The sequence below is a fragment of the Tenrec ecaudatus genome, chromosome 8 (genome assembly GCF_050624435.1).
Source record: "Tenrec ecaudatus isolate mTenEca1 chromosome 8, mTenEca1.hap1, whole genome shotgun sequence".
Classification (NCBI taxonomy): domain Eukaryota; kingdom Metazoa; phylum Chordata; class Mammalia; order Afrosoricida; family Tenrecidae; genus Tenrec; species Tenrec ecaudatus.
In genome coordinates this window covers 28,705,342-28,731,616 of record NC_134537.1, presented here as the reverse complement: position 1 = coordinate 28,731,616, position 26,275 = coordinate 28,705,342, and the positions used below count along the sequence as shown (strand labels likewise).

Below are 26,275 nucleotides of genomic sequence, written 5' to 3'. Positions count from 1 at the left end.
AGAAAGAGCTTTATATACAAGAGCAAGTGAATATTGAGAATACATCCCAGCCCAGTCCAGATCAAATCCATAAGCCTGATATTAGCCCACATGTCTGATACCAATCTTTAAAGTCATCTTCAGACTCATGAAACACATGCAATGGCGCCAAATGCAGGAAGATCACAGGTCAGTGGGTGCAAAGTCTTATGAATCCAGTGGTGGTATAAACATCTCAGCACTGGCAGGGGTCTCTATGTGGCTTCTCCAGCTCCAGAGCTCTGGCTCCTTCAGCCTCTCTCCATGTGTCTTCTCCACAGGGATGTCTCCCAGGATCAGAGAGAGAGTGTTTCCTACCTCCAAGGAGGAATACAGGAGTTTCCAGAATCTTCAGGAAAAGGCCATGCCCACACAGAGGCCTCATTGGATATGACCTGACTGACAAGCTAGATTCCACCTCTACACTCTTCATCCTCAAATTGACACCAGATTATGTAACTACCACAGTACAGTATGAGGTCTAGTCTTGTATTTTCTCACTAATTAACTTATATAATGATCATCTTTCACCAAGATCTTTCACCTCAGCCCGAGATATATTCCCTTTCCCCTCTAGAGTCTCTCTTCTTTCCCAGCCTGATCTGTGTTCCCAAAGGCTAGCCCATGTGAACACCTTTGTTCTGGTTCCAGTTATGCTCAGTCCATGGGAGTCACTAGCAGGATACTGGAGATTGAAAAGAGAATCCCTCATGTAACTATCTATGGCTGCGGCTTCCTTGACAGCAGCTACGCCATCTACTGGGGAACTCAACTCCATGCAGTCAAGCGGCCCTCTGCATCCCACTAGCCTCTTGAGTCAGTCAAGGCAATGATGAATGCCTCCCTATTCCTTGCTGTTTTAAGCCCTGCCTATGAATACTTCGCTCTCTTTTGCTGGGTTCTCTAAGTCCCAACCAACCTACGAATTCAACTTTCAAACCACCTAGGTTGCGTGTGTCATCTCTTCTTCCTGGGACCCTAACTGACATAGTTCCTCAATGGGTCTTCAAGTCGTGTCTACAGGACCAGCTGACTCTGGAATGCGGTGGGCAATGGGAGGACTGTTAGACCCAGAGTCAAGGACCTGGCTTTTCCTCCTGCTCTGCCCTGAGCCCCGGGCCCCCAAGTTACCATTGCTAGTGGATGTTCTAATGGACCTTGGGGATCACCTCGTCCAACTCTGCAACTTCATTAAAGAGAAACAGATGTGGTGACCATTTCTTTCAGAAGAATTAATACCAGACTCATGCCATGGAGTTGAAGATGAATGATATCCAACTCTTCCAAGATGCTCTTCGGCTCCTCCATTTCACCCCCACGACTACTTGGTCTTGGAAGAAGTACAGCCAGAGTGCTTCTCAGAGGCAAGAGTAGGAGACTTCATCTTACAGACTTCAGACAGGTTGTCAGGATAAACCAGTCCCTGGAGAAGGACATCCTCACCAATGGGCTCCAGCAGAGGAACAGTTGTGAGGATGACACAGGACTGGGCAGTGTGTCGTTCTGTTGTGCGTAGAGTCACTACGGGTCAGATCTGACTCGATGGTACCCCGCAACTCACCTGAGCACTGCCCCATGCCACCGAAGCTCAGGATGCTTCCAGGGGATGTCTCATGTGGTGGTGAGTACTGTTGAGTCCAAGATCCAAAGATCAGGCAGAAGGCAGCCAAGTGCAGGAACCAGAGCCAGCAGCCCAAAATGCCCCCAAAGACTCAGCAAGTCTTCTTGCTTCAACCAATCTCAGTCAGTCAGCAGAGGCCTGGCTTTCCGTGTAGAGCTGTATGGTGGCACCATTGTCAACCAGCCGTCCCCGGCCCTGAGTGAGTTAGGGCTTTGAAGATATTATCAAGGAAACAAAGGGTGCGAGTTGGTTCACAGCCTCTACTACAGTCAGGTCCGAATCCCACCTGATTCCTATCCATTAGTAGAGAATGTCTTCCAAAATAGAACTCTAGTCACAGGCAGGCATCTACAGGGCAGAGCTATGTCCCTGAAGGAATTAAGGCCAGAGGGCCACATTCATTGACTATAACTCAACAGAGACATGACAAAACCTGCCCAAGCCTCCCCAGCTCATTAGGATAGGTGGTTTTTCTACTAAGGCTTCTGATCCTCTCGCAGGATGATGATGAATTTCAAGTTAGAAATAAAATGGAGAACTGCTTTAAAACCATTGTCAAAAATATACTTTAAAACCACTTTAAAATTCTACGAAATAGATTCTACCAACCTGTATGTTAGAATTTAGGCAAATTCTTTCCAGGAATTTCAGAGACATGATAAGATGCTTTACTCTGTGGCAGTGGTTTTCAGCCTTCCTCATGCCGCGACCCTTTAGTACAGTTCCTCATGTGGTGGTGACCCCAACCATAAGATTATTTTTGTTGCTATTTCATCACTGTAATTTTGCTACTGCTATGAATCAGGCAACCCCTGTGAAAAGGTCTCTTGACTCCCAAAGGGGTCGCGACCTACAGGTTGAGAACCACTGCTCTGGGGATATCATCTAGAAATCAGTTAAATGCAGGAATACATCCATCAACAATGATGTCATGACCTGAATAATGGCCCCCCAAATATACTCACACCCTAATCCCTGGGATTTGTGAATATTATCACATAGGGATGTGAAATACGGTGTGGAAGGGGCCCAGGGCTGACCTCCTCTGCCTTCTCTATTGCCGCCTGCAGGGGTCAGCTGATCCATGCTCCATCCTCCACCTTCTCCGATACCCACTCTCCTTCCCTTGCCATTCTACATCTACACTAGGTTTGAGAATTCATCGCTATAGCAACACAGAACTCACAGACAATACTCCCACTGAGACACGTCAATAGGTTACTGTAAGTCAGGATCAGTAAACGGTAAGAATAAAGTCAGTGGTCCCCAGCAATAGCTCTCCTCAACCAGCAATCAAGTCCCTCTCTGGTCCTCAGCTTCTCAGCCGCATGGTCCCTTGACCTCTGCCTCCATAGACCAGGAAGCCCACCTGCCACCCTGCTTCACAGGCCCAGTCTCAGCTCTGCGCCTCTCCTGTCGCAGGGTTTCCTGGCATCCACATGGGTCTCGGCCCTGACTCTTTTGTTCCATGCCATACTCTCTGGTGCCTCTGGTCTTGGCCTCTACCATAGGATCTTCTTCCAATGGTCCTGGGATTTCTGTCCGTGTGTCTGAGATGCTTGTTAGACAGAGGAGTGCCTTTGATGGAGGTGTACCTTTTGTCTTTCTCTCAAGGAAACAAAGAGTGTGACTGGGTTCAGCCCCTCTACTAAAGCCAAGACTTAATCCTGTCCATTAGCATAGCAGAGTCTTCCCACCAAAATGGGATTCTAGCCTTAGACGGAGTCAAGACTTATACTCTATCACACAAAGAGCTATGGTCAGAAGGACCATACTGATTAATAAATTTCAATGGCCCCCCAAAATTAAGGACTTTGAGACTGGGAGATTAGTCGTGATTGCCCAGGGGACTCTGAATGTAACCATGAGTGTCTTTTTATGAGGATGTTTCAGCAGAAAGGAAAAGGAGAAAGCAGCGTGAGCACAGAGGCCAAGAGCCCCCATGCTGCCGCCACAGGAAAGGGAGGGAGAGTGTCCTCCGCCCGAGAGTCTCGGAGGGAGGGTGGCCCTGTCAACACCTAGATTCCGGCCCAGTGGTGCCCATTTCAAACTTCTGTGCAAGAATCAAGATCACAGGAATTCATCAGCCGCTAGAAGAAACTAGTACTGATAATTTTGAGTTTAAAATAATTTAGCTAATGCTAGTCTTTCTTATGGTCATCAAATGGTCGGATCAATTGCCTATATGAAGGCCATTCTTTGAAATGAGATTGTTAGGTGGTTAGAGACAGGGAAGGCCCGGGAAGGGCCCTAGAGGAGATTGGGAAATAAGTCAGGTGAGCATTAAACGTCTATAAGGACCCCTTAACTGAGCATGCTCCAAATCAAGCCCCCAGTCAGGTGGGAGGTACACCTGGGCAGCCCAAACTAGGCCCGGGCCCATGACATCACCCAGGTGAGCTTAACACAGCCAATGGGGTCAACCAATACCATCAACCACACCTCCCCAGCCAGAGGTTTGAAATACCTCTTTTAGTCTGCTCCTTGTCCGTGGCAGATCTTGGGGGGTGGGTGCATAAGCACCTGCCTGGTCCTCTTCCTACACCTCTCTGCCCCCCAGAACTCTCTCATGCCCTACTCATGCCATGCCACGCCACGCCACGCCACGCCACAGCCCCTCTGGCCCCAGTTCTTCATGGGTGAGTTGCTTATGACCAGTTGTGAGCCCCAGCTTCTGTGTGGCTTGGCACACATCCCCAAAATAATGCTGTGCTAACCTGGGTAGACTAGAGAAACAAATCCACAGAAACTCATATGTATATGAGTGTACATTAAGAAAGCATCCCATCCCAGTCCAGTCCAAGCCCATAAGTTCTGCATTAGCCCGTATGACCCACACCGATCTACAAAGTCCTCCGTAAACTCACAAAGCACATGCAATAACACTGAATGCAGGAGGAAAGCCGAATCAGTGAACGCGTAAGCGCTGGCAGGGGTCTCCACGCGGCTGCTCCAGCACCCAGAGCTGCATCAGGGTAGGTTCATGTGGCATCACTCAGGGGTGTCTCTCAGGAAGTGAGGCTCGCCAGCTGAAGCAGGTAACTAGCTAAGGCACACTGATCTGACCATAAGAGAGCAAGAGATCAGGGAACAAGAAAGGCCAGGCTCACCGAGTCATTTATCTCTCCACCCTTCAATTAATCCCACATGTGTTTATCAGCCAGGTTGACACAATAAACCTTAACTATCACAAGCATGTACCCTTTTGAGGCTGTAAAACCTGGAAATTCTCCCGTCCTTCATAAAAACCCACTTGGATCACAAACGGGCTGCGGCGTGAATTCCTTCTTGTGTGAAGTCAAGAACCAAGGGATTACATACTTGAGGAACCTCACAAGATCATGAACAAATATTCCGTGATGTCAGAGGAAACCAGCCTCTAACAGCTGAAGGGTCTGTAGGCACATTGTACTGCGATAATATATAAAGGTTATAGTAAAGTCATAGAAGATAGGAGAGAGAATGAAATAAAGGAGTCAGACACATTTTATGGTAGCATGCTCACCTCAGCCCCTCTTGGTGGCCCACACGGAGGTGAGAGAAGAGAGAGGAGAGAGTATATTTCCAATCCCAGCTAATGTACCTTTAGGGGATGTGCAAGGCCCCCTGATTACAGGTAACCACATATGTAACAGGAAGGGGCTGTACAATAGGCATAGGCGCAACAGGAAGGAGATGAGCTAGGGGTCTACACATACTAGGAAGGGGAGGCACTAGGGGACACACATGACAAGATGGGTGGATCCCAGATTCAAGATGGCAGCCTGACCTTGGTCTTCCTTGAGTTGGCTTGACCTTGTCTCTGGGCTCCTTCAGGGAAACAACCCACTATCCTTATCAACAGTGAGTGGGCCCTACTTAGGGTGCGCCAGACTATATTGTCTGGTTGCTCTAGATGGCTGATAACCCTCAGGGAGACAACCTTTAAGCAGCTGACCTCCAAGTGTATAAGACATCGACCATGTGTTACATAATATGGGGGGGGGGAACAACCTTTCTGTATCCCTACCATGACAATATTGTCCATCTCTTGAGAACTCTTTTTATGTGCCCAGTGCTTTGTTGTCTCATTTAACACCTTCAACCACCTGTGGAATGGGCACTATTATCATCAGCATTTCGAATATGAAGAAATCGAGGCACGTGGTTGGTTTTGAAGTATTAATTTGAATCGACAGTCTGATTTAAGAACACATACACTTAGCCATATGGCTTGTGGGAGTGCCATTTTCTGTCAATGATAGTGTTAGGTAGACTAGCACAGAGCTGGGGAATGTCCGTTAACACATGTCCAGAGAGCCAAGTCACCGGAAACAAAGGAGTGGTGCACTGCACATGCTCAGAGGCTCAGGTTCCCACCGGTAGGCATGGGTGGCTGCTAAACCTGGATTGGCCCACCTAGGCCAGGTGAATTCAATTCAGCCAATGGGGTCGATTAGGGGTCGTCCACCATGCCTCCCCGTGGAATCCTTGAAAAGGCAGAAGCCTAGAGTAGAGAGAGAGGGAGAGAACCTTGTCTGCGTGATGCTGAGCAGCTTCCGCCAGGCTGTATGGTCGGGAGGAGTCCTATGGGTGCTGTGTAAACCTGAAACTTCTCAGAAAACTCACTTGGATCACGAACTAGGCTTCGGTGTGAATTCTTTCTCGCGTGGTGCCAAGGACCGAGGTATAACTCTACGTCCAGAGATCTAACAATAGTGCTGTTGGCAATGTCAAGGGGAAGCCTGAACGTCAAGAGCAGAAGGAAAGACATGATGTAACATGTTAGCACTCGTGATTTTAAGAAGGAAGATGAAAACCCTTTACGAGAGCAGCCTCATGCTGCCCGTACAGAAAACCGTGGACTTTGCGGTAGCAGCCCGATGCCTGGCCCACAATGCCACCAGGGCTCCCTGCAGTTTACCCAAGTACTGTAAGGGCTCTCTCTCTGGGCTAGGGTTCAGCCTCGGGCCTTGGCTCCACGTGAGAAAGATTTCATGCCGAAGCCGGGCTCGTGATCCAAGTGAATTTAACGAGTTAAAAGAAGCTTCAGGGTTTTATGCGGCACCCATAGGATTCCTTTGACCATGCGGCCTGGCAGAGACTGCCCCAGGTCACGAAAGGATCTCTCTCCTCCCATGAAGACGACCAGACCCGCCAAGCAAGACCCCTCGCCCTCTCAGTCCCTGCCTTTTCAAGGGTTCCGGGGGAGGCGTGGTGAACGACCCCAGGTCGCTCCCATTGGCTGAATTGCAATCACCTGGCCCAGGTGGGCTGCTCCAGGTGTAACGCCCACCTGCGCCCACAGGCGGGGAAAATCCAGCTTTGTCCTTTGCTGGCTCTCCTGGGCATGCGTAAATGGACTTCCCAATTCCCTAGGCTTAGCTACCTAACAGTACTTCTCATGTGGCCGCCCTGGTGGGAGTTGGCAGTTTTGGGTGTTTTTATTGATACGCAGCTATACTCCTGTACTGTGATTAATGTAAGGGAAATGCTGATCTGTTCTAAAAAGGTGTTCAGTGGGAAGCAATTTAGCACTTCAAGCAATGGAAGTGTACAGTCCATTAAATTAAACAATGTATTTATGGATAAGCTTTCATCATTTCAGACTTTAAATTTGGTTCTCTTCTTTCATAACTGAACATAAAATCGGATTATCTATTATCTGAATAGCATCTAATTGAGGTTAAAAATAAGCTGTCTTTGATTGTTGTGAATTAAGATATCCTCCCCACCCCTTCCTGTTTCCAAAAGGTAACAGAACGTAATGACATAACCACCGTGGCTACAGCCCAGCTAGAGGTGGAGATGCTGCAACTCGGCTGGCAGCGGGGAACCAGCTCCTCGGACGGGCCAATGGCTCGTGAGGTGACTGCACAAGGTGGAAAGGTGGAGATGGTTCCAAAGGGTATTGAAGTTCGGTGTTGCTGAAGAGGCACGTGTCATTGGTAACTTGACTTTGAACTTATTCAGCCTAGTTCCTTCAACAAACCAAAGCCTTGCTAATCATGAGGTCAACTGAGAATGGGGACAAGGGGGCTCCAAAAGTGGGTGGAAAGATCCCCTTATTTCATTTCATATTATACCAACTTTCTGAAACCCTTTCATATATGAAAAGTATTTTTTAGGCCTAATCTCTGTATCAGATTCTATATCCAAATTCAATGAGAAGTGTCCTTTTTCCAAGAACAGTTTTGCGTGTCAGACTACAGATACTCGACTCCTTTACCCCTACCCTTAATCCCTTCCATTTCTTAAACTGCTTTCCAGAAAAGGCCACGTGTGTATGAAGGGCTCGGGACTAGGCTCCGTCTCTCCCACAGGCTTGTGCTTTACCTTGCTTCCTGGCAGAAGACATCCCAGATGGTTCCCCAGCCCCACGGAGGGAAGCTGGGCAGATCTAGGGAAAATAACCCGCATGGAGATGGGAAAATAACCCGCATGGAAAATGACCCGCAGTATAGCTAACTAAACCAACAAAAACAGGAGTCAAGAAAAAGTCACAACAAAATGTATTTAAAAACCGGTTTCTCCAGTTGGCATTTTGAATGAGACAGTTTACAATTAACTTCCACCCTCTCCGCTGTGTTTCTTGTGCTCCTGGAGTCCTTTCGTGGCTTTAATTCTTGAAACTCCGGCAGCAGCACCAGACGTGTCAGCCCCAAGGGGAGAGGTATTATGAAGCCATTTTTTCTGAATGCAAATGAACAAATTCCTAAACCCTCTTATATTCATCTCATGACGATCATTAGAAAAAAAATTAAGCCAAACTTGCATCCTGAAAATGAAACAAACAAAAAACACACAAAAAAACATCTTGCAGATAATAAATATCGCCGATCCACTTATTTAAACAAAGTCCAATTTTATTGGCTCTTAATATCCTTGCAGTCCATTGTACACCTTCTGCACTGATCCTTGTTTAAGTAGCTGTTTGATACCTGAGGGAAGAATGGACAAATAAACCCATTAACAAAAATGTGCTGCTTCGTGGAGTTTAAAGAGCAGTCACATGTGGAAGTTCACAAAAGGCCTGCTGACAACCACAGGCCTGCATTACACAAAGACCACCAGGGAACGACATGCACATGGGTGTCCAGTAGAACCCGTCTGTTTTTTTTCCTCTCATACACACACACCACACTACCCAAATCCCCTCATGAAGAAATGAGAAAACGCAATCCAAAGAGACAACGTGCGTCAGCTACCTTCCATTCCTTTGTGTGGGCTCTATTTCAGTTTCCAGGACTTTTGGTAGCTAGGATCTACACTCAGGCCCCTCCTCAACCAGTGATCCCAGAGCCCACCCGAAGCCCTACTCTGCTGGGGGTTTCCTTCTGCAATGCCGTCCAGCCAAGTCGTTTCGCACTCACACACCCACTGTGGCAGTCACCTAATCGGGTGTCAATTTAAGGATCAAGAGTATCGGGGTGGAGTCAAGGCTGTCAATCTGGAGATAGCCAATGAGATTTCAGTGGGCATGGTCTTCCCCTGAGAATTGTGGGAAATCTGGTACTTCCTCCTTGGAGGCCAAGACACCTCTCTCTGCTCACACACCCTGGGAGACAGCGCAGCTGATAAAGACACATGGACCCACCCTGATGGGAGACCCCTGCCAGCGCTGAGATGTTTCCAATGACGCTGGGTTCAGACTTTCTACCCGCTGGCCTGTGATCTTCTGCATTCGGCGTCATTGCATGTATTTCGTGAGTCTGAAGAGGACTTTACAGAGTGGCATCACACAAATGGGCTAATATCGGACTTACGGACTTGATCTGGACTGGGTTGGAATGTTTTCTCCATGTTCCATTGCTCTTGTATTTAAACCTCTTTCTTATACACATGTGTCCATGCGTTTGTTTCTCTAGTCTCCCCAGACTGACATACCCACTCAGTCGCTAGCTCCTGGATTTCAAACCTCAGCGCACACAGTTTTGTGGCAGCAGCGGGAAGAGTTTTAGTGCTGCTTTTACAAGAAAGTAGAATTCATTTCTATCGTTAGTCACTCAAGCTAACGGCCAGTGCCCTCAGAGGGTCTTGTTGTCACGGTCTTCTCTCTTTAATCACCCCCTCTTCATACTCCCATTTCCCGGTTTCCACACCCCCCACCCACCCCACCCCCACCCCATACCTTCTCTTGCTTCCTCTGATAACTGTTCTTTTGGAAAATCCACATCAAACGTGATTATTAAAGAGCCTTTGATGTTGTTGTTGTCAAAGTTGGGGAGCCCTTCCCCTTTCTTCCAAAGCTTGGCTCCTGGCCTGGTGATCTTATCCCGGGAAATATGTACCTGGAAGGCAAAAGAGAGTGGACTGGAACCCAACTGGTCCTCCCCACCTGTGTCACACAGCCACCAGGGAGCAGTGGGGCAACAAGCTATTCTTACAGGCTCACACATGAAGGAGGGGCCAAGGAAACATGGCCAGGGCAACACACGTCAAAGGGAGACGTTTTCAGAAGAAAAAATCAGTACAGAGGCAAATATTTAAAAGGCTTTTGGTTTCATATGTATGCATATTTTCCTCGTCTCAATAGCACTATTAATTCCATACCAATGGCTAGCTTAATGATACTATTTCTTAGAATTACCAAATGTCTCATTGAGGTTAAATTATTTCTCAACCAGCTGATAACGCGGTCTCTTACAGGGGACCAGGGAGATTTTTTTTTAATTTATATAAACTTTAGATATATATATACAAATGGATTTTGAGCTCACAATCCTAAACCCAAATCTATGAAAAATTAGTTCTTTGCCCTCATAAAGTGATTACAGGTGTGATGAAGAAATAAGATGATACCAAACTATCAGAAAGAGGAGTGTCTGGGGTCTTAAAGGCTTCCTTTAAAATACGCAGCCATGTAAGTGAGGTGTTCACAAAGAAGGAGCACACCAGCTGTGGGATTCAAGGATTGTAAATAATATAATCCAAGATCAGAGGAAGAACCTGTATTACCCTATAAATTCCGAGCACCCAGCTCACAGAAGACTACGAGTGGCAGCGAAAGCCCCAAATCCACTTACAGAGCCCCCCAAGGGCTAAGCCTCCACAGTTTCCTCAGACTATTGGCCAGGGAGGGGATCGCTTAGCCCTCAGACTGAGTGCACTGGAAAGTGTATCAGTGCACATGCAGTTAGGCTTAACACCTAACTGCTAAAGTTTAACACTTTATCATTTTCTATTTGACCCCCCCCCCAATTTTTTATTTGTTCTAGTTTCTATTATCTTGTTTTCTCTTGAAGTGAGGTTTTTATGCGTTTTATTTTGTTGTCGGTTTTTGTTTTTTGGGGGGCACAATTGTCTTTATGGGAAATCTCGATTAGGTGAGTATATGGAGACAGTAACTAGATTAACAGTGTATGGCAGGGAGGCTGGGGAGTGTTGGGGAGCTAATAATGTGTACAAGAATGAAGGAGCTGTTCTAAAATTGATTGCGGTGATGATTGCACAAGCCTTTTAAATGTTTTTAACAAATGAATTATATGGTACGTGAATTACATGTCAGTAAACATGCTTTACTGGTGGGGACTCACGAGCGAGATTCCCAGTGCTGTGCTATCAACTCTGAGCAGCGGATGGGCCCATAGCACTGTGATCACCAGACATGCTGTTGTGACCAAGGAGTGGAGGTGGGACACAGACTGGCACAGGGCCCATGGCTGAGTCATCTCAGGAGCACCCCGCCCACCCAAGTTAAGGCTGTCCAGGGACAGGAAAATCAGTGTGCTTACCTTGTGACCATCTAAGTGAGTAATATCCATCTCAAAGCCGACCAGTGACTCAACCAGTGAGATGGTCACATTTGTGTATAAATCATCTCCTCTCCTTTCAAATATTGGGTGCCTAAAAATAGGAAAAAGAGGAAAAAAATTCCCATCTTCCTTTGACAGTTGAACAAGTGTTTCAGAAATATTTTAGACGAGGATGATCCCCACTGTGTCAGACAGTAAGCACTTACTAGACCCTGCCTTGTACAGTCAGCAAAAGCGTAAGCATGTAAGTGGACAGACAATACTGTAAACACTTCGACTATATGGCGGGGAGGCAGGAAGATAACTTCGGGGAACAGACATTGGGAATGGGTTTGTGGAAGTCCCTTGAGATGGGCTCACAAGGCCCTTATACATGCAGAGAAGTGGGGCTTGGGGGCAGAGATAGGGCAAGAGTATATTCTAGCAAAGGCCAGGAGTCGAGAAGGGGACCGCGCATTCCCATCCCTCTGGGGAGTGATGAGGAGGGCAGGCCGGTAAGGGAAGCTGGGGAAAGAACACTGGATTCTGAGTGCAGCGCGGGAAGTCCCAGGCAGAAAGCCCATTACAATGAACCCTTACACACAAAGGTAACGCTGGTTTTTCTGATATGACAATGGGAGAAATAACAAGCAGAAGGCCTGCGTTCCTGGCAAATTATCTGCGCAGCACTTTATGTTGAAGAGAAGCTGCGTGTCAGGTAGTGGAGGCTCTTCTGTGAAAAGTGCCCAGTCTTACCCAGCACCCTATTTCCCGAGGGGAATGTTCTCTTTTGCGCCTCTCTTTAACTGAACCTCAATCCTAAACCCTAATCTAACATTGCACGTATTAGAGCTCAGGATTACTGTAGTCACAAACAACATTTGAGGGCACTGAGGGCAGGAAACAGAGGAAGAGTCTGGGATTGCTGGCGAGGAGGCCCGGTACCCCTTTCCTCTGACTCAACTTAAATTCAGGAGCATCTAACAGCAGATTACTCACTTGACCACTCGGATTCGGAACCGCAAGTCTCCTGGTTCCCCATCCACGTGCGGCTCACCTGGTCAGACAGATCAGAGCACTCTGTCAGGAACACAAATCCAGGTGGCAGCAGAGAGGGGCATGTTTCATCTATTTTCTCAGGCAAGGTCAGACGTCAGACTCTGGTGATGAGCCCTATGCCTCAGGTGGGGGAGCGGCAGAGATAAATGACCTGTATCCTTAACAAAGAATGACTTCGGAAGCCTTAAAGCTAGTTTCTTTTAGTTTTCAATTTAACCCAAAAGGTCGGTCGGAGGGCATCTCAAGCATGCCAACTAGAGCACCGGGTCTTCTTCATGCTGAGGGGTCTGAATCCCTGGGGCTACTGAAGAGCACATTTTGGCCAGAGAGTTGAAGGATGAACAGTAATGCTATTGCTTAAGGTGACCAATCATGAAAGCCATAAAAGTGTTTCTGCATTTTACAACGGGCTGAAGAGTACTGAACTTGAAGGTGCATTTACTATGTGGACACTAGATATGGGGGGAGGCAGGGGACAGAGATGTTCACAAGCTGAGAGGAGCCAGTTATAATAAAACAACAGGATCCTTTTCTGGTTCATAAGCATGATGGTTGGGTTTTCACCCATTTGTGTGACATAAACCTTGTTACGACACCAGCATATTACCTGTCTGACACAAAATAATAATAATAAAGCAATATTGATATTTTACCTTCTCCAATAAAGGGATATTCCATGCCGTCTCTCACCCCAGGTTCTATTTCCACCTCCAGGGTTCGTTCTTCATTCACTAGTCTGAGACAATGAGCATTAAGAAAGAAAAGTAAGAAACAAGTCCTAGATAGATAATACAAGTTTAATCGATTCTCTCAGTGCTTTCTCTTAAGACTAACTTGTACCTCTAACTTAAGAATGCTAACAGGTATCCATTTGCATTTTCTACTTTCCAGCACCCAGGACCAAGCTACTGTGTATGACAGAGATGCACAAGCACTAGCTCCAAAGAACTGACAGCAGGCTGATGACTTTGAGAAGCATGATCAGTAGCAGACAAAACTACTCATTCATGTAAATCTATACTGGCAGGGAATCCAAACTAAAAGCTAAACCAACAGCCATTGAGGATTCTGACTCATAGCACACTACTTCTCTAGGGTTTCTGAGACTATAAATCTCTATAGGTGCAGATGGCCTCATCCTTCTCTCCAGCAGCGGTTAGTGGATCTGAACTACCAACCTGAGATTAACAGCCCAAAGCTTAAACCCATGAACACCCCCAGGGCTAGGCTCACATTACTAAGATTCCATCAGAAGAGTTTATCCATCTTATCTGCTTTTCCTCCTTGATCTCACAGTACCTTATATACAAGGGGCTTCAGAAAGTTCGTGTAAGAATGCCATTTTCCCTCAAGCTTTTGGATAGCCCCTTGCAGTTCTGAGGTCCACATATGCACACACCACTGGCAGTGGTGCAGGCTGACGAAGTGGAAGGAAGCAAAGGCTGGGTCTACATCGAGCGCACACGGTGTTGTAAGATGTCAGAGCTGAGTGCCAAGGAATGTACTGAACAGCAATGTGGATAGCTACTCAATCAACATTATAGTTAAATTGCTCCCCAGTACCCAAGTTTAATTAAGTTGTTTTTAGAGCATATTAACAAATATCCTCTAATCTGAAATGTTGGCTGGGCATAAAACATGGGTTTACTATTCTAAGTGGAAAGAAAATATAATGTTAAGACATGCTAAGTATATTCAGAAACAAAGGGTACTGAATTAATTCAGAAATACCATGTCTACTCGAGTATAAGCCCACCTGAATATCAGCCGAGGCACCTCATTTTACCACAAAAACTACATTAAAAATGTGCTGAAAAACTCGGCTTATACATGAGTATATACAGTAAGTAAGGAGATAGAAAAAAAACTCAGTGTGGACCACCAGACCAGTGGTTCTCAATGCTCCTAATTCCATGACCCTTTAATACAGTTCATGTTAGGGTGACCCCCAAGCCATAAAATTATTGTCATTGCTACTTCATCACTGTTATTTTGCTACTGTTATCAACTGGGCGACCCCTGTGAAAGGGTCATTTGATTCTCCCAAAGGGGGCGTGACCCACAGGTTGAGAACAGCGCTGTCTCCTAGTTGAGCACTGTCACTTACTTGACGTTTGGGCACTCATCGCAGACCACCTCCTGGGTCATTTGGAAGCGCCCGGGGCCTAGCTGGGTGGTCCGCATCTCTTGGCGGCAGTTGCATTTCCGTTTGCCAGGCGCCTGTCTTGCCACGGGTTTGTTTCGAACTACCTAAGAAACACACAGCAGCATTAGCTGGGTCAGGGTTCCCAGGACGCGACTTTAACTCAGGATCACCACTCCTGCCTTTTCAAGAAAAACAGGCTTGAGTTTCCTCGACCAATCTGAGCCGGCACTTCTTTTCTGGCAAGTCATCCCTCAAGGTGACCTCCGACTGGCAAAACTCTTGGAGGCGTTACAAATCTGCCTCAAAACTGGAACGAAGCAAATTCTTAAATGGTGCACATTCCAAAGCTGGAGGAGAGATGAGGTGGAGTAAGGAAGAACTGAAAAATACTGTGTATTTCGACGTCACAACGAAAGGCCACCAGGGTACATGTCACAGAGGGACTTTCTTTAACTAATCCCAGCTCGTAAAGCATGACCCCTGGAAAACCAGCCCGCTGTCACAAACTGGTATGCGACTGAAACTTTATCCTGGGATTAACCTCATGAGATGCCTCCTGGTTCCAGGGCCGTCATGGTGCAGACAGGTACGGTTAGAGTTGGCTTGCAATCAAATGTTCTGATTTCTCCAAGTATGTGATTCCTACTCTGTACACACAAACGAAGTCTGGAAAAATCACAATGCTTTCATCTCCATTTCCCCACAAACTTTTTAAGTCCCTTTGTGTATATTCCTATGTGTGCTTGTGTGTGTGTATGAATACATAAGCACATACATAGAAAAAGGTATTCTTATTTTTGCTGGTTTAATTTATTAGTCAAACACCTAATTGCAAGGCAAGTGTGCATGCAACAGGCTGAAAGACACCGATCCCTGGAGAAGTCCCTCAAAGCTATCACCACACATGAGCCCAGGCCCTCAGAATGAAAGGCTGCTACCCACAGGTCAGCGGGTCAAACTCATCGGCTGCCCCTCAGGAGAAAAGATAAAATTCCCTGCTCCCACAAAAATGTATAGATTCAAGGTCGGAGGGAAAGGCTATTGGCTAGCATCTCCATTACTAGGAAACTGGGTTAGAGTAGAACCGTAAGTCTATATGTGCATTTAATAACATACACGTGTTTACTCTGGATGATGTTTATTATTTTACAGCATCTAAGCTTTCTAGATGCCTTGAGGTGACAAGGTGTGATAAGAAGTAGTACTGGTGCTCCTCAAGGAGAAGGACAAAGTCGGAAGGCTTGCTTTACCTGACTTTCACACCTACTCCACAGCCACAGTGGCATAAGGACAGATACATAAACCCAGAAATAAAACCATCAGCATACAGACAGGTGATCTTTGACAAGGCTCCCAAAGCATCAAGTGGGATGTAGATGCCCTATTTAACAAGTGGTGTTGGAAACAATGGATACCCACATGTAGAGAAATGAAACGGGATGTCTACCTCACCCCAAGAACAAACTCAAGGTGGATCACAGACCTAGAAGGAAAACCCCAAACCATCAGGGCCATAAGTGAAGGAATTGGAGCAAACCTAAGAACCCGGCCCACGGAATACATAGGTTAAGTGCAACAGAGAAGGGTACACAGACGGGTGAACATGAAATCGACCAGTGGGATTTACTAAGGATAAAGCACCTGTGTGCGTCAAAAGACTTCAACAAGCCGGTAACAAGGCAACCCACAGACTGGGAGAGGATTTTTAGCAATGACACAACAAACAAAGGGCTTATTACTAAAATCTACAATACTCCCCTGGCCTACAAAAAGAGGAAAACAGTTAACCCCTTGAAGAAGCAGAAGAACTGAAAAGTTTTACTGGGGAGGAGACACAAAAGGGCAAAAGAACTGAAAAGTTTTACTGGGGAGGAGACGCATGCGTATGGCCAATAAACATATATGAGAAACTGCTCCCAATCACTAGCTATCCGAGAGATGCAAATCAAAACAACCATGAGATACCATCTAACATTGTTGAGGCCAGTCCAAATCAGAAAACCAGAGAGCAACAAATGCTGGAGGGGATGCGGTGAGATAGGAACTCTCCTCCACTGCTGGTGGTCTTGTAGATATATACAGCCTTTATGGAAAGCGTTCTGGTGATAGCTAAAGAAAATGGAAATTGAACTACCTTATGACCCAGCTATCCCTTTACTGGGCATATACCCAGAAGAGGTAAGAAAGAAACCACAACCAGTCGTCTGCGCTCCAATTCACAATCGCAAAGAGCTGGAAACAACCCAAATTCCCATTGGCAGATGAGTGGACCGGTAAACTGGCACATACACACAATGGAGTACACTGATGATCACATGAAACATGCCATTTCATGGGAAGAGTTGTAGGAAATTATGCTGAGTGAGGTCAGCCAATCACAAAAGGAGAAGTACGGCATGTATCACAATATTCAGGTAGAGGCACAGGGAGTTGAGAAGAGGGTAGACCAAACCCAAGGAGGTACATATAGTTCCAACACAAAGAAATGGAATGGGGGGAGGGAGAAATGGAGGGGGGCCAAAAGAGAGATGATGACAGGGGGAAGCAGGGTACTAGCCCACCCAGGGAATTGGGAGTGGCATGCAGACCCTACCACGGTGCACCAAACCACGAGGGAAATGTGGCCACGTGGAGGAACGCATGCAAACAGAGGGCTACAGGGCTGACCCCAAACAGAGCCAATCTGACCCCATCCCTAGACTATGAGTGACAAAGAACAACACTAAACCTGCTGGCTGGGGAGAGAGGCCAGCATGCCATGCCCACATAGAAGCAGACCAGGAAGGAAGAAGAGAAAGAGACAGCTGGTCTGAACCCCATGCTGGCACACCAGGCCCAGAGGACGACGACGTACCCGAATCCAGGAACAGGAGTGGGACTGGCAATACAGGAAGGGTAAGGACAAGGTGGGGGGAAGAGGAACGGAGAGGGGAGGAACCAATCAAAATGATTGACACATAACCATACACCCTTCACCAGGGAAGAGAACAGAAAACACAGAAGGGAGACAGCGGTCAGTGTGAGATATGCAACTAATAATAATTTATAATTTACCAAGGGGGTATGGGGTGGGGGGGAGGGAAGGGAAAAAACAAGGAACCGATACCAAGGGTTCAATAGAAAGTAAATGTCTAGAAATGAATGAAGGCAACATATGTACAAACATGCCTGATGCAATCAATGTATGGATTGTAACAAGAATTGCAAGAGTCCCCAATAAAATGATCTTTTAATAAATTTTTTTTAAGTAGTACTGGTGAGTTAACCAATCATTCAATATCTTTTTGTTATAATTCAGAAAAGCATCTGGACATGGAATTATTCACCCACTTCTGAGCAGTGTGCCTCAAGATTGGGTAGGCTGACGGCAGCAGGATGTGCAAGGGGGGGGTGGAGGATATGCATGTGTGTACGTGTACTTTGACCATAACGTGTGTGTGTATCTCTTGGCTGTCCTATACAAACACATCCAATTCAGTGGAAACACCTTGGTAATCTTTTAATAGCTTAAAATCTGGTAATTTTCTTAGCAGCATTATACTTAGTGCCCTCATGCTTTATGTTTCATTTTAAATTGAACACTAAGGGAACGCTGTATTTAAATTGCAACTCTGCCCTTCCTGTATCTAGAGGCCTGTAACCATTTTTGTCTTTTATTAACTTGTTTCCCTCCCCTACAAGGGATTTTTTTGTTTCTTTTTCTGATTGAGTCAGCATATTGTATTCTTGCTTGCCAAAACACTCCTGGCCTTGGGACTTTGAATTGGTAAATATTCATGATGTGTGAAACAAAACACATGAATCTATACTGTGTGACCTCAATCACCTAAAATTATATGCTCAGTTTACATATACACATAGGCTGCAGAAAGACATGTCAAACTATCAAATTATCAATATGATTTTGGATGCCTTTCGTTTCCTCTGCTTTTTGCTCTTTGCTTTTCGGTTTTCTATAATGCACAAAAAGGCTTGAAGAGAAAAAAAATACTGAGTTTAAAAACTTGCAAGGAGTCCCCCCTTGCCTACAAAGGTAGCTTGCTGACCAAAAAATAAATAAATAAATAAATTACAGCCTCAGGAATCTTATGAGTCAGAAAGGACTCGATGGCACCGGGTTTGGTTTGGGGGAAGAGCAAACACTTCGCAGCACCTTCCGTGCCAAGCAGTGCCCTGCATTCATTTACATATATTAAATCACGTATTTCTCCTAATGGCCGTGGGAGCTGTTGCTGGTAGATGCTGTCACTTGGTTCCAACTCTCAGTGATCCTACACACAACAGAATAAAACACTGCACCCCCAACCCCTGATCCCGTACCTGCCTCCCAATCATGGCTACAGGGGAGCCCATTGTTCCAGCCACTGTGTCACGTCATCTCGTCAAACGTTTTCCTCTTCTTCCCTGTCCTTCTGTTTTACAACGCATGGTGTCCCTTACACGGCACTGGTCTCTGCTGATAACACGTCCAAAGTCTGTGGGACAACGCCTCACAGCCTCACTTCTAAGGCATATTCTGGTTGAGCTTTCTCCCTTGGGTCAGCCCATGGTGCTGCTGCCCATACCCTTCACCAATACCACAATCCAAATGCATCGATTCTTTGGCATTTATTATTCAATGTCCAGCTTTCACGTGCATGAGAAAGAGGCCAATGCAAATACCCTGGCCCGGGTCAGGTGCACCTTAGTCCTCAAAGTGACATCCTAGCTCTTCAACACTTTACCGAGGATCCCAGCAAAATGACACCTTTGACAACGTTAATCTTTCTGCATTTATCCTGATGCTATCTACTGGCTCAGTTGTGAGAGTTGTGGTTTTCTTTACACTGAGTTACCATTGACACTGAAGGCTGCAGGCCTTGCTCTTCAGCAGCAGGCACTTCAATTCCTCCTCACATTCAGCGAGCAAAGTTGCATCATCTGCATATCACAGGTTGCTACGAGGTGTTCCTCTATCCTGATGCCACGTTCATCTTCATACAGCCCAGCCTCTCCAGCTCCGTATCTGATAAGCGTATAGACTCACTGACACATACCCTTCCCAAAGCCAATGCCATGCGTGCTGTCCACTTAGAGGTCTTGTATGGCACAAGGAAGTGTTCTGGAACTTCCATTATTGGTTTGTTATGATCTACACAGTTGCATGGCTTTGCATCATCAGAAACACAAGTAAACATCCTTACGGTATTCTCTGCTTTGACATCAGCAATGATACCCCTCCTGCCACGTCCTCTTCGCAATCGGGCTTGAATTTCTGGCAGCTCCTTGTTGATGTACTGCTGCAGCTTTTGTTGAATGATCTTCAGCAAAAACTTACTTGCACACGGTATTAAAAGTATTGTTCTATAATTTCCACAGTAGGTAGGTACTATTGTGTTTTTTTTTTTCAGTGTGGGGTGGGAGCTCTGGAGCCTGCAAGGAGCAAGCTGGCCCCAAACTTCTCCAAACCCACATTTCTTTGCCTCCAATTCTTACGTGTCTAAGGACAGGGAGCCACAGACACGCCTTTGTAGGAGGACAAGGTAGGTGCGATTATTAACTCACTTTAAGGTAACAGAAGCAGCAGACAAACGTTAAGTGACAGAACCAGGTCCCATAGCTAATAAAAAGGAGTGCCCGATTCTGAACCAGGCACTCTGGCGCCAAAGGCCATGCTTCTAAACAATGTACTATCCTACTTCACTACATCATTTTTCTTAAAAACGATTACAAGCCAATCCCATCTTCTGTAGTTGCCTACTCCTCTCAACTATTCAGAGCAGACTGACATATAAAAAGGTAATGTTTACTCCTTATCAAGACAGTAAATACATTGTCTCCTACAGAATCAACCTGGGAAATGAAGGGGAATATGGATTTCAGGAAGCAACAAAAACATTTATGGGAGAACCTCGAAAACAGCAGTCTGTTAAGAACGGGCAGGCTTGTAAGATGGGCTACAACCTGAGACAATAGTGGTAGCTCGTGGTGCCAATGAGAAGCTATTAGGAGAAATCTGTTTAAGTTCTGCTTTTGCCTTTCCCCTGAACGACCTTGGGACAGTACTACCTGCCCCTTCTGCAGAGAAAACAAAGCTCTAGACACCCACACATACACGCAACCCCAGCAAAAAGAAAACCAGGTAACACGCCAACAAAATGTAGCTAAAACCACTGGCTCACCCCAATATGCTCACCAGGGAAAGAGAGCCGCCAATATCCAAAGAGGAAGGTGGGCTCACAGGCAACATAATTGAATGCCCGAGGTATCCAACTACTCACCTTCCCAGCAAAAAACCCCCAACAAACTGGCTAAGAAATGTATTATAAGCAAATGTATTGGTGAAGGCAAACTAAGAATTTAAAATAATTACAATATTTCACAATGGATGATGTTAGCAAAATAAAATAGATACTGCAAAATTGTAACAGACTCCAAAGAGAAATATTGTGTCTAAGAATAGGAGCTGAAATAAAAACCCAGCGGATGAGATGCTATTAGAATGGAAATGGCTAACGACTGAACTGGTCAGAAGACAGAAGGAGGCCTTCCCCCAGGAAGGAAGGAGGATAGAGAAAGAGACAGACCACCCTGAGACAAAGGGGTGACTCGAGCAGATTGCCACCAGTGAAATTTATAGTTGATTTGCATAACTTATAGCTGACCCTTGAACAACGGTGAGCTCAAACTATGCCAGCCCACCTACACCCAGATTTCCCGCCACGGCTACTGTGGTGAGCTCGATGTGGCCGCCCGTGCCTAAAATGCGGAGTGAACATACTAGCCATCCAGCGAACTGCCCCCTGGAGAGGCTGGACGCCACTGGGGGTTTTCGCCGATACTCAAGACTGAGTGTGACGAAACAGGGGGAATCCATGTACAAGCGGCCCATCACGTTCAGTCAACTGAATGCTATACACACATGGGTTCAGTATTTGAAAACATAATAGGAACAATTTCTAGAATTTTTAAAAAAGATGTTTGTTTTATTAAGTGTGAATTTAAAATATACCATTAAAATAGCCAAACAAAATTAGTAGGAAATACAGATGAAGAGTATTTTGACTTAGGGGCAGAGAGGAATTTTTTTAACAAGATACCACAATTAAAAGCAGAGACTGATCATTTTGGTCACATTAAAACCAATTACTTCCGTTCACGTAAAGAACTCTTCAATATAATGAAAAGATTAAGTTACAAACTGGTAGGGTATAGGAGAATAACTCAAAGGCATTGCCGGGAATTGATGAAACAAGGTGTCAAGCTGTGAAGCTTTGGTTACCATGGCCTCCACAGAGGTCTCTCTAACTTCTGACGGCAGTGTTTCCGCCTCTCAGATCCTTCCAAGACCTCTGCACTCTCCAATCTATGCATTTAAACTGCAGTTTGGCATCTTCAGGGGATTCACATTGTGTTCCTTTGACATTTTCTTTTGAGTTTGGGGAATAAAAATAAAATAAAACAAAACCCTGGAGAGGCAAGATCAAGGCCTACGGTGGATGGCACGAGGCTTCCCAATGAAAGTCTCCTAGAACAGCCCTTGCTACCATTGAAGAATGAGGAGCTACTCTGTCATGATGGGAAAAAATTCAACACAACTGTCCTGGCCTTTGTCTCACCCATGCAGTATTCTTAAGATCAGTGATCAATCTGTTTTCTTTGGGAAAAAAATCTATCAAGATTATCCAAAAGGTCTCTGGGGCAAAGCCACTAGCTTCTCCAAGTGAGAGATGAAACTGTCTGCCCCATAAAGATGTAGTCTCAGAGATCCTACAGAGTAATTCTACTTTGTCCTATAGGCTCGCTATAGGTCAGATTGGGTTTAATGAGACTAAGACGGGTGCATGACTGAAAAAAACTTGTCTGCAGCCATCCACTAATTGCAGAGCCATTTAAATAAAATGTTTATTTGGAAGGCATGTAGACATGTATAAACTGGAAGCTCAGGAGCAAAACTTTTAGAATTAATTTCACATTTGTATTATATAAAACCCACAAAAGATTAGAAGAACATTACTTAAAATCACTAAGAAAAAGATATAACAACCCCACAGCAAAATGGGCAAAAGAAATGAATGGACAGTTCACACATGTCCAATACACACGAGGGAACACATATGTCCAATAAACATGGAGACACTTATCTTAATTTCCAATCAACAATGCCAATCAAGACCATAGTGAGATAACATCTTACAGCTATCTTATGAGCAAAAATTAGCAAGTCTAATAACTCCGAGTGTTGGCAAGAAGGCAAGTCGATGAGAGCCTTTCTAAATCGCCTGCAGGAGTGCTGGACACTCATTTGGCCAACAATACCGTGTTGTTAGGCAACATGGAGTTGGTTCCGACTCAGAGCAACCTTTGGAGTGCAACGGACGCTCTAGTACCGAGGCAGGATTCATGTACGGTGTAGCTTTCGAAATATAAACGAAATTAAACAAGATATAAACACAAGTTTAAAAGGTCAGTTCAAAGAAAAGGACATCATGCTAAGTAAGGTTAAGGGCCAGTGAAGAAGAGGAAGGCCCTCAACAAGTTGGACTGACACGGTGGCTGCAACAATGGGTCAAGCACAGGTACAGGCACAGGGCCAGGCAGTGTTTCTTTCTGTCGGGCAAAGGGTTGCTATGGGTCGGAACCAACTTGATGACCCCTAACAACACCAACAACAGAAGAGAGAAGCCAAACTATGTGCACAACTGTTCAAGAGCAGAAGCTCCAAGATATAGGATTCCTCCCTGAGAGCTGACGGACAAAGCCTTCCTCTAGGGCCAGTGCCCTGAATTCTCGACTTCTGGCTTCCCGACCAAGAGAAATAAATTTGTATGTTAAAAGCCATCTAATTGCAGTACTTGTGTTATAGCGGTACTATATATCTAAGTTAGCTGATAACATAAAAAAGCCACTTCACTAAGAAAACGTATAGGCGCTCTGGCCGGGTAGTGAGTTGTGCACTGGACTGCTACCTGCCAGGTCAGCAGTCCAAACCCCTAGCAGCTCATCAGGAAAAAGATGAGGTTTTCTATTCTCATAACAATGTACAGTCTTGGAAACCCACAGGGCAGTTCTGCCCTGTCCTATAGGAGTGCTATCAGCCAAAATTGACTCAATGGCAATAAATTCATAATATAGTCTATAATGCCATTGTTACACAAAACAATATACTACTCAGGTATTCAGGCACATGTAATAAAACCAACATACAAACAAGAACGATAAGGGATCCAGTGCTACAATAGTCACGCTGGGAGTTCTTGTTGAAGAAAGGCAGGAGATGGAACAGGAAATAACATGCAGGTAGACAGGAACAACAGCATGTTACAGTAAGTTCTTGGGAAGGCACTGGCTTCATGAAATACACAGCAGTGTATCGTGAACCAGGGATTGGTATTCAACCTCACACACCTGGTCACTCTTGTCTCTCTTACAAAGCAGAGGTACCCATTAACCGTAGTTTCAGTCAAAGGAACAGTTCTGGAATTCAGCGTGAACAGTTGTATTATTTAACTTACTTCCACAAAATTTCCTGCATACACTTCTTCCAAAGTGACTTCTAGATCTACAATAATATCACTTCCTCTTGGAATATTCCTGTCTTGCTGACGTGGGGTTCCACCAAACATGAAGCCGAAATCGCCAAAGAAGCTGTAAATGAGTGTACATCATCAGTCAAGGAAATAGAAATGCATGTTTCACAAGGACACATTGTGAAATACAGAATGTGTTCTACAACTTGCTATGCAAAACTACATTTTAATGCATTAAAATAATAGATGATCTACAATCTTTAATTTATACATGATCAATTATACTGCCCTATCACCACAGAAAATTTTCCTTTTATTCAACATGGCCCTACCTGTATGCCAGTGAATCAAACGCTGGACTCAAACAGTGAACTAGTGACCTGTCGCAATAGATTTGAGAAAGAGCGTAGTATCTATCAGCCCATGTAATGCTCAACTTTTGATGAATGCACACAATTTTAAAGGGTGATTCTTGAGAAGAGGTAGCATTCACTAACATACTCTCTAAAAGCTAACCTCGGTGAAAGCAGCGACTGCTCTGTACAAAATACCTTAGGTGCACATTTAAATAAGCTGAAAAAGAAATCGACCTTAGTAATGGGTATGTGAGGATGATTATGGGTGGAGCCAACTGTTGCACTTAGCTTCATACCCACTTAGCAGAGCCCTGGAATAACGGTCTAGTGACCTGCATCTGTCAAGATTATAGCCAACCAAGCCTATGGCTCTCAGGTGTACTCTGTAACACAGATGGCTGCCATGAGTTAAAATCCACTTAAAGGGAAAGTTTGTGTAGGTTTTTTGTTGTTGCTGTTAGTATATGGTATCATCAGGGCATGTGGAAATGCAAATGCTCAAAGGGAGTTCACAGAGTAGGATGAAAAACACGTATTAATTTAGCTACTTCCCAGCCTCCATGACAGCTGTGCCCCACACATTGTAAAGAGCCCTTATCCCGTTCCCTTCCCCACTGCTGATTGCTGGGCTCGTCCCTTTCTTGCTGAGAGCATGAAAAAGAGGTGGTTCCATGCGTGGAAGTAGAGTTCTTGTTCTGCTCGGAACAGTGGCTGTGCTCACTAAAGGTTTGGGGACCAATCGGCTCCCACATAATTGGCAGGGCTGATTTGACTTCTGTGGCTGGCCAGATGGACAGCCCCTTCCAGGCGGTTTCACCAGCAGCTGTGTGAAAGTGGCTTCCTAGAGCCACCTTCCTAGAGCAAGGCTATGGCTGATCTTAGGTCAGGAAACAGAATGGTCAAACTCGTCATCAAAACACGCCGAACCAGGGAACAAGGATAATTCTTTCATAATCACCAGGTTCCCATTCCCAGACACCAATACTTTGCATATGGACAAGTTACTTACTGTGAAAAAATGTCTCCATGGGAGCTCTGATGGCCTTCTTTCAGTCCCTCCTCACCATACGCATCGTACTGTTTCCGTTTCTCACTATCTGATAGAACCTGGGGATAACATCAGTGGAAGAAGAGATCGTAAGTCGATAATACCCAAATGAAGGTACACGGTACATACACACACACTTTTTTTACTCTGACACTGTCTGAAATTTTAGTGAAATCAGTTTTCATTACTGATATTATTAAGACACAATATAAACAGTTATTTTTGTTCTAATAATATAATGTTCCCCAAAGTGAGGGAGACTGCCTCAGGGGTGCAGGTGGGGGTGGGGCAGTGCTGCAGAAGCAGGTATTTGTGCCCTCTCCTGGATTATGATAGAGTACAGCATAAAAGCTTCTAATTTCCAGGGGGCCACTGACTAATTTTTTTTTGTGTGTGAAAAGAATGCAGAACAAAAAAGCCTGAAACCTGTGCTAGCAGATTAAATTCTTTCATGGCTTGTCCATTTCATAACTCTCGTGTTGTTCATGTTTTTAATTTAGTTATTAGGACCAGTCACTTGAGAGTTGTCTCTGAGACTGGTAGTGTGTCTGGGAAGGGGTAGAAAAGGACATGACATGGGCTGCTCAGGTTTACTTGTGAGTGAGACCCCAGGGCTCCTGGTCCTAACCACCAGGCTACAGTCCCTCTCAAGCCGAACGAGGGCACACCGATGAGAGCTCATCCTTGGTAACAGGAGTGTGAGCAGCGTCCGAAGGGATGCAAATACCCAGGAAACTTCCACACTCCTCAAACCTTGCCCTCAACAAGCAAGACAGACAAAAGCTTCCCTCAGAGCAATCTGCAG

The 26,275-nt window shown here is 45.4% G+C and overlaps 1 protein-coding gene, 1 non-coding gene and 1 pseudogene across 2 annotated transcripts in view; 1 reads left to right on the top strand and 2 right to left on the bottom strand.

Moving 5' to 3' along the window:
• Nucleotides 1-8,113: 8,113 nt before the first annotated feature.
• DNAJB11 (DnaJ heat shock protein family (Hsp40) member B11) overlaps nt 8,114-26,275 on the bottom strand; it is a 30,712-nt gene continuing 12,550 nt past the window's right edge. Inside the window, exons 3-10 of the mRNA XM_075556181.1 lie at nt 25,432-25,529; nt 24,052-24,184; nt 14,519-14,661; nt 13,065-13,147; nt 12,352-12,409; nt 11,353-11,464; nt 9,750-9,909; nt 8,114-8,559 (exon numbers count right to left, since the gene is read on the bottom strand). Of these exons, the coding sequence (XP_075412296.1) occupies nt 8,495-8,559; nt 9,750-9,909; nt 11,353-11,464; nt 12,352-12,409; nt 13,065-13,147; nt 14,519-14,661; nt 24,052-24,184; nt 25,432-25,529 (852 nt within the window). The 3' untranslated portion in view covers nt 8,114-8,494. The remainder of the gene's footprint in view (nt 8,560-9,749; nt 9,910-11,352; nt 11,465-12,351; nt 12,410-13,064; nt 13,148-14,518; nt 14,662-24,051; nt 24,185-25,431; nt 25,530-26,275) is intronic.
• On the top strand, nt 12,936-13,028 carry LOC142455924 (small nucleolar RNA U13; annotated as a pseudogene).
• LOC142455880 (small nucleolar RNA SNORA38) lies at nt 19,945-20,075 on the bottom strand. Its single transcript, XR_012785992.1, has one exon. It is a non-coding gene; the product is annotated as a small nucleolar RNA SNORA38 (small nucleolar RNA).